General features: G+C 38.9%; 1 protein-coding gene across 1 annotated transcript in view; it reads left to right on the top strand.

The window, feature by feature from the left end:
• The window catches only part of ISCA1 (iron-sulfur cluster assembly 1), a 6,937-nt gene extending 450 nt beyond the window's left edge, over positions 1-6,487 (top strand). Inside the window, exons 2-4 of the mRNA XM_010568659.1 lie at positions 1,310-1,363; positions 3,096-3,201; positions 6,040-6,487. Coding sequence (XP_010566961.1) covers positions 1,310-1,363; positions 3,096-3,201; positions 6,040-6,188 — 309 coding nt within the window. The 3' untranslated portion in view covers positions 6,189-6,487. The remainder of the gene's footprint in view (positions 1-1,309; positions 1,364-3,095; positions 3,202-6,039) is intronic.
• The last annotated feature ends 2,251 nt before the right edge of the window (positions 6,488-8,738 follow it).

The raw sequence follows: 8,738 nt of genomic DNA, 5'->3' as shown, positions 1-8,738 counted from the left end.
CGGCCTGGGAGGGGGCTGCGGGGAGGCTGAGGGGGTCTCTTCCCCCTCCTGAGTTTACCGGGGGGCAGCTGCTGCGCCTTGCCCGTCCCGCTGCCCGTCCCGCCCCCGCGCCCCTCTGCTGCCTCCGCAGGCACCCTTCGCAGAAAGCGGGAGCGCGGGGGGCAGGCAGCGGGAGAAGGGGGAGCACCAGTGCGGCCCTTTCGTGCGGGGAGTGGCGGGGCGGAGGCCTTTTTGCACAGTCACCCGGAGAGGCGTATTTATTAAAAACAAACAAAAAAAAAACCAGCAAAAAATGGAAAGGCATTACCTACCGAAGCTGAGGAGCAGGCTGTTTCCAAGGAGGCTTTGTATCCTTCTCTTGATTGGGGAAGGGCGTTTGCTGCTAGCGGCAGTGTTGGGGGGGCCGTACTGTTGAGAGGGATTACCGCAGAGGAAGGTACGGTCAGTTCCCTGCAGGAGCAGGGGCAGACTAAGTGCGTGTGGTTAAATCGTTTGTCAGAGCAGGTAATTCCTGTTCAGTACTGATTCTGTAACAAATGGAGATTAATAGTGGTGATTAGAAAAGGTTTTCTACTGTAAGTCCGCCTGTAGTTTGCTTTGTGTGTTTAAGTCTGCTCACAGTAAGAACTTCACACTACTAACGCTTTTCCTTTGCTCAGTGTCTTAGAAACTTGTAAGCATGTAATGGAAGTTTTTATGTTTATGTTGTGTTCTCACATTTCTGCAACAACTAGTTCTGCATGAACAGTGAATTTATGTGCTGTATCGCCACTAGTTCCCCTCTAGGTCAGTGGGAAGAGAAGTAGGCCATAAACACTTATGTGCCTAGTTGACTTGTCTGTAAGGTGTATGTGACGAAAGTTTCACAAGAGCAGAACTACTTAATAGTGATAGGGGCGGGGGAGGGGCGGGGCAGGCAACTCCAAAAACTGTAATATTAAGGACTGCAGTTCTTGAGCTATCTGTTTGCTGGCAGTGTGGGTGAGGAGGGGATTGAAGAGGTACTATGTTCTGCATGGATTAGATTCAGCAATCCTTCTTTTAACAGCAGAGTGCATATCTTCAGATCAGACATCAGTTTCAAGCAGAACACAGGCTAGTCAATGCTGACAGGTGTCTGATGCTAAGGGTGGACTTTGCAGATAGGACACAAACGTAAACTAAGAAAATTTGAGTGCACAGAGTTGGAATAGAATTTTTTTTTACGGTACAACTAAGTACATTGCACACTTCATATATGTGCAAGCACTCACTGCAAATAAACAAACAAAAAACATTTCAAATTGATGCATATGTCTTTGTTTTTCAGACGCCATCAGCTGTTCAGAAGATAAAACAGCTTCTTAAGGATAAACCTGAGCATGTAAGTATAAACAGGGCCAACCTGTAGATTGTGCTGAGGTATTAGCACAGCTCATGATTGCAAAGCATTTCTGGCTACCTTAGAAGCTTTAAATAAACACTGAGGTGTTTACTGGAGATGTTGGCATCTTTTTTTTGGAGGGGAAATACGTCAGCTTGTTTATATAACAAGCTTTGTTTCTTTATAAAATAAAATGCAGAAAGTAACTGACTGTAATGACATCTCACTGTACAGTTACTTTTGAGATGGATAAAGTTGAAAAAATTTTAAACTTTCAAAATACTTTTGAGCTATATTTTAATGAACCTTTTTAGTATGGCATAGTGGTGACTTCTGGTAAGGAAAGAGATCTTCAACTCTTGATATTAAGACGTTATTAATTAAGTTCTTGTAGGAATTCTCATTGTGAACTATATAATAATAAAGTTAGATTCATACCCATTGGAAAACATCTAATTCTTAGGAAATTTGCTAGACAATGTTTAATTTTAAGTAATCAGCATTTCTCCAAATAACTGATTGAGCTTGTCATCTTTTCTTCTTGGGGAAAAACACACAGAGTCTTGCTTTCTAATCATTATAAAAACAAGCACTGGATTTTCTTCTTTACAGTGTGTATTATTTCAGGAAGACTATTTCTCTTTTAACTTTCATACAAAGCCCATTGTTTCTTTTGCTTCCTGCACATCTGCAACTAACTAGACTCTTTGTTCTAATGTTTTAAACCATCCTAAGGAAGCCCTAAGCCTACAGACTAGCTGATCAGTTATCCCCTTGCTATAAATGGTGTGTGTGTTTTCTAGCCCACTATTTGTAGCAGTTCCTGTAGAGAAAGGTATTCAGTTTGAAGAGATCAAACGCTGTTTCTGAGATCCCACTCGATGACAAGTGATACATTTTGATACATTTTTATTGTAACATTGATTATGGAGAGAGACAATTAAATTTTTCCCCTTCAGTTATGAAGCATTGTTTTGTGGAAAGTGGTACAGATACTTTTGAAATATTATTGTGCACAGTTTTCTGTTTCTTTAAAACCTTTTCTCAGTTCTTTACTTACAACAGCTGCTCTTTTTGTCAGACTTGTTGGATACTGTGAATGTTACAAACATATTGACTAGGTTGGCTTTTAAGGTTGATTAAAACAGTGAGCAAAGAAACATACTTGATTTAAGGAAGGGATTGCTTTTTTTAATTGAGACTGGCAATAGAGGTAATGAAGAAATCAAAGTATGTTTTTCAAAAATTTAGTTTGAAGTAAGTTTTCTGGTGGTGCCACTGCAAGAGTTCTGTGAAAATCTGGTAACTGCCTTTGTCTTCACCTCACATAATTATGTTACTGTCAATAATCTTAACATAGTGCCTGAATTAGCATCTGAGTAAACTTTAATTTGAAGTCACAAAAATATCCATCTTTGAAATTTGACTGTCTTTATGAGACCAGGCACCTACAGGAGTGCCAACAGTTTATTACTTTAAAACTTTAACATACTTCAGGGACTGATCCACAGCAGCAGACATCTGATGTTTGCTTTTACCTTGGCAGTCAATTTGGTAAAAGGAAAAAAATGTTACCTCTTAATCCATTAAGGTAATTCACTTCTGCTTTGAGGCAGTGGAGAATAATAAAAGTCAGCGTTTTGTTGTTCCGCATACTTTTTGTCTTGCCATTCAGATTTTAAAAAAATCATGAATATGGTGTTGGGTTTGGTTTTTTGGGTTTTTTTTTTAGGTAGGCGTTAAAGTAGGCGTTCGTACAAGAGGATGCAATGGACTTTCTTATACATTAGAATATACGAAATCAAAAGGAGACTCTGATGAAGAAGTAATTCAAGATGGTGAGTTTCTGATGCAGCAGAGCAAACTTCTGTGGTGGTGGGGAAGAATAACTTATTACAGGTTTGCCTAGGTCAAGGTTAGAACTTACTTGAAGTAACAAGTTATAGCAAGAGGTCCTACTGTTCTGTTACGGGAATTGTTGTCACCTTACCTTCTGTTTTGAAGTAACCAGTTAGTTAAAATCTACAGCTTTACAGTCTCTGCATCAGAGGCTACTCTACCAGCATAGTGTAGTCCATCATTCATGTCTTTGGAGGTGGCTAATAGCAGATATTTAGAGAGTAATACAGAATGATGCATATAGAAAAGATTACTTTATCAGCATATGTAAACTAAGGCTTGGCAAAGTAAAGATTTTATTTGCAAGGGATTTTCCCGATTATCTTCTCTAACTAGTCCTATTCATCATTGATTTGTAATTTGTTTTTACCCTCTTTATGCTTTTGACTTTTACATTGCTTTGTAACAACGGATTCTATGATTTTAGGAGTATTTTAAAAATTGTTTTCATATGCTGGTATTTAAGCTTGCTGCTTGATAATTTCATAGAGCATCTCATGATCGGTCTAAAGCTTCTGTCATGGTTTAACCCCAGCCAGCAGCTGAGCCCCACACAGCCTCCCCCACCGTGGGATGGGGGAATGAATCAGAACCGTAAAAGTGAGAAAACTCATGGGTTGAGATAAAGGCAGTTTAACAGGTAAAGCAAAAGCCATGCGCATAAGCAAAGCAAAACAAGGAATTCATTCACCACTTCCCATGGGCAGGCAGGTGTTCAGCCATCTCCAGGAAAGCAGGGCTCCATCATGCGTAACAGTTACTTGGGAAGACAAATGCCATCATTCTGAACGTCCCCCCCTTCCTTCTTCTTCCTCCAGCTTTAGAAGCTGAGCATGATGTCATATGGTCTGGAAAATTCCTTTGGTCAGTTGGGGTCAGCTGTCCTGGCTGTGTCCCCTCCCAGCTTCTTGTGCACCCCCAGCCTACTCGCTGGTGGGGTGGTCTGAGAAGCAGAAAAGGCCCTGACTCTGTGTAAGCACTGCTCAGCAATAACTAAAACATCCCTGTGTTATCAACACTGTTTCTAGCACAAATCCAAAACATAACCCCATACTAGCTATTCTGGAGAAAATCAACTCTGTTCCTGTCAAAACCAGCACAATTCTATACTTTTTTTTCCAATTTTTATAAAAATTTCTGAGAGTCATCTTTTGTCAAATACGGACTTTTACAGAAGCATAATAGTGTTTGTTTTGGTTTCTGTTCCTTTTCTAAAAGTTCCTAAAATTCCTTTTGTGAGGCTGGTTTGCATTTTTTGGGGTCATTACTGAACTCTGTTATATTATGTTCAGGAATATTACTTTTAATTTGGTGGCAAAGTAAGAGATTTAAATATAAGTGGGATATCACAATTATTTTCTTACAGAAGCTATGCTGCTAGGCAGAGCCCATCTTCCAGCTGTCTTCACAATACCTGTGACCAACTCATAGATTTTATTCTCTTAAACAGAGAATTAGTTGGAACTTGAGCAAATGATTAAATTGAACCAGAGTATGTAAGATAGGGACTGCCACCTAATTCTGCAAGTGCCTCTTGATTTAGAATTCAGCAGGCTTCTGGAGTTACCTCTTCTGTTTGACTTTGAGCTTTAGCTTTACATGGCTGAAAACGCATTTTTCAGAAGGCGTTTCCTGGTTTGAATCTTAAGGAATATAAAAGCAGTTTCCCTCAGTCAGGTCAGAGGCCTTACGTTCCAAAGCCAGGCAACGTTTCACGTGTGCCTGTGTGCTTTCCGGTTTGTTTTGGTTGCTTCTAGCCAGATTGCCAGTGAAAGCTCTGTCTTTTATATAGCTCTGTGCTCACTGAGCTGGTGGCTTTGGATCCCAGCACAAATTTTCTGGCTTTTAGGTAGTAAGTCACTGCTTCAGGGATCAGGTCCATAAACTCCTTCGTTGGGTTTAGCCTTCACTGTCAGTTACTGTCCAAACTGACCCCAAAAATGTGTAGGTTCGACTCGGTTGCCCACAGACTTGAGTTGTATTAGTAGTGTGTTTTATCTCAATGTCTACCATGATGAAACAGCTTTCCAGCAATCTCTCATATAACTTAATGAGGTTTTGTTGCTGTTTACTGATACAATTTTACATTTTTATTTTTATTATTTCCTAGTCTGGGCAGCTAAAGCTGTCCACTCACAATTTTGTATCAGATTTGCAGTTCTAAAGTTCAGTAACTTTCCAGAGAGGTAGATGCTTTGTATACTTAGAAAAGGGAGCTCTTTCTAGTTCTAAAATGAACTACTAATTCTTAATCCTTAAAGGTTGTGATATCTTTGGAAGTTCACACATTTGCCTTATTATAGGATTCGGTATTGCTAGCAGTTAACGTAGACCTAATATTTTTGCAGAGCAAAAAAAAATCATTTTGAGAGAGGAACATTTGGTTTTTCAAGGATTTGGGGCATCTTGTTCGATGCACAGACTTTAAGAATGGTAGGAAATGGGTTACTGACTGTAATGTGTGGGAATTAAGTATTGAAGCTGAGATTCATTCCCAGGTTCTACAGTGTGTTTCCCTGGGTATCATGTTTTTAAATCCCACCTCAAAAAATACATACATGCATGGGTACACACAGATAACAGTTCTAGACTGTTGCAAGGCTTTTATAGGTAGAGTATAAACAGTGGTAAAAGTGCCCCATGTTAGGCCAGGGAAACCAAGTTATACTGGTAGCCTTCATGTTTTGGTTCCATTTTTTTATCACTGGTCAAAAGAGAATTTCAAAGTGAATTATGATTTTGCTGTATGTAATTTTTTTTTCTTTGTTGTCTTCAAGGGGTTAGAGTGTTTATTGAGAAGAAGGCACAGCTGACACTTCTAGGAACTGAAATGGACTATGTAGAAGACAAGCTGTCCAGTGAATTTGTCTTCAATAATCCAAACATCAAAGGAACATGTGGCTGTGGAGAAAGCTTTAACATCTGAAATATCAGGACTACTTCTTTGACTTTGAACGCCCCAAAACACTTACTATGATGGGTTTCAGAAGCAAATGCATTTTCTTCACATTTGTAGGCTGCATAAAGTGTGGGTACCGTGAAGAAAAATAAAGTTAAATCATTCTGAAAATTTAAATTGTGTGTTAAATTCCACCACTGATGTAGTTATGCTGTAATTTGTGATGAGTTGGGATCCAAAAGGTAAGAACAGTTAAGTGCTGTAGTAACATCTCTGTACCTTCACATGCTGAGGAAATAAAATCTCACTGCTCTTTTCCTTTGTCATTTTCTTTGTCCACTCTACTCGCTTCTCCATCCAAAACCCATTTGAAAGAACATACTGCCTATGTGTTCTGCTTTGACTTGGGGGGGAAACAACCAAAACCAAAACCCTCAACCATTTATCTGTGTTTGTTTATAAAGATTTATATGCACAGGCACAGAGTCTTCAGCTTCAGAGTTCACTATGATTGTGTAGATGCTTGCTTTGTTTTTATAGTTTTCTGATGCTTTGATCTTTTTATGTGTGGATTTTCTGGTGGTTTATTTTCCTGTAAATCTAGGGAAGTCCAAAAGGAAGTTCATGTATTAATACAGTGGTAGGCTACGATAGCGCTGCTTGCAGAAATACTTAAAAATGGGCTAACCTAGTTTTAATTCTGTTCCTTTCCTTGTTGAAGGCCTAGTATCTGCTGTACTTAGAAAGTCATTTTCAAGAACATGAAATAGATTGTGGCACTGGAGTACTAAAGCAAGATACACACAGGTCTTGTTTCTCACATTTCTGTTGTTTATCTTTCTTGACTTAAATTGCAAAGTTGGTAAAACTGCCTCCAGATTCTGATTCCCTGTGTTCACAGTATGTGCTACCTGTGAACCAAACGTTATGAATGGTTTTTTTGAGAGAGAAATCTTACACTTATTACTTTTTTTTTTTTTACTCATGTCTGCTACTACTTTTGTTACAGCTTGATCTCTGTAGTTGCTAGGGTTTTTCACCAAAATTTACAGTAACTTCTGTTTAACTCCCGTCTTGAAGTTAACTTGGTAACAGAAGAAAAAGTATTTATAATTTAAAAATCTGTAGTATTTTGTAATTGTTTTAAATTAATCTAGACAGTAATTAAAATATTACATTTATAGGAGGCCATTTTTTCTTTCAAATTTACGCTTGCTTTCTCCTTATTAGAATTCTGTTTTTGTAAACCAGTGTTTTTCAAGCTTATCAAGTCTTCAACTCTTCTTTGCTGGTGCTTAGGCAGAAGTGTAAATGCCTCCCCAGGCCTTCCCAAAAAGTGATATGAGAGAACTACTGTTCCATTCTTTTATCTCCATGTTTCCCTGATTGTCCAAAGATGACATTGTGCAGCTAAGCTGCTCACTTCTGCAGGAGAGAAGATAATGTGTCTGCCTGGGCAACTGATCAGAACAGCTGGTGAAAAGGGTTCAAATGAAAAGCAGGGGACAACAGGGACTGGGGTCTTGCAGTCAAGGACAAGAAGGTGCTGAGATGGGAGTGAACTGAGAGCATTAAGGCTGCATGTTGAAAATCCAAAGGTCACATTGAATCTGGACAGTTGTACCCTCATGCCTGTCAACAACTTCGGATAGTAATGTGCTGAACACGTAGGATTGCAGCTATGTTTTTATTCGTCCCTCTACACCCCTTCCCAGGTGTAGAGGGAAGAAGAAAAATGAAAAAATAATTCTTGATCTGTTTTATGTAATGCATAGGAACAGAAGGTCAGACTTTCCACACCTGTAGTTTAATATTAAATACCTGAATTCTGGTTGTATACTATATCACCTTTTGATGTAAAAACACCATTTCCTTCAACTGTTGTACACAGTCACTTCATATAGTAATTCAGGAATTAGTGGTAATACACTGTCTAGGTGCATTTTTAGTGCTGGAAGTCTTGCCAAACAAAAAAAAAGCAGTTAATGTGATACAGATGCGTTAATATGTCTAAAACTCCAAGCTAAGGGCCTTTCTTCAGATTGCGTTTCTGTGCTTCTTGCTGGAGGGTAAGACTGTGAAGGTGGTAGCACTGGTGGTTGCTGAGAGTGCTAGTACTTACTCATTTAACTTGTTTTGGTGTGTGTTGGGGTGGGGGAGTTTGGTTTGGTTTGGGGTTTTTTTAGACCTGTGGCACATATAGCAATCCTTTTCGTGTGTTTTGTGTATATGCCTTGAGTGAAAGTTTGCACTTTTGTACTCCCACAAAATAATACTCTAAATTGTCACTTTACTAAGACACCTAACGCACAATGTGTTTAAACTTCTGTTAAAGTGCTATTTATGGTGGCGTAGCAACATGGTTTTGTTGAGTGGTCCATCATAATTTTGTGCAATACTGTATGTAGAGTTCTCAGTTATAATAATAAACACTGTCTGTTGGTAAACATGAAATATTCTTATCTTGAATGATTTCGTTTACAGTAATAAACAATCACTGGGGGGAGAGAATAGGTTTGTGTGCTGGGATTACAAAGCAGATAGCATATTACTGTTACCTGAGTTAATATTTCTCAG

The sequence above is a fragment of the Haliaeetus leucocephalus genome, unplaced genomic scaffold (assembly GCF_000737465.1).
Source record: "Haliaeetus leucocephalus isolate CR32 unplaced genomic scaffold, Haliaeetus_leucocephalus-4.0 Scaffold251, whole genome shotgun sequence".
Lineage (NCBI taxonomy): Eukaryota > Metazoa > Chordata > Aves > Accipitriformes > Accipitridae > Haliaeetus > Haliaeetus leucocephalus.
This window is presented reverse-complemented; position numbering and strand designations above follow the sequence as displayed.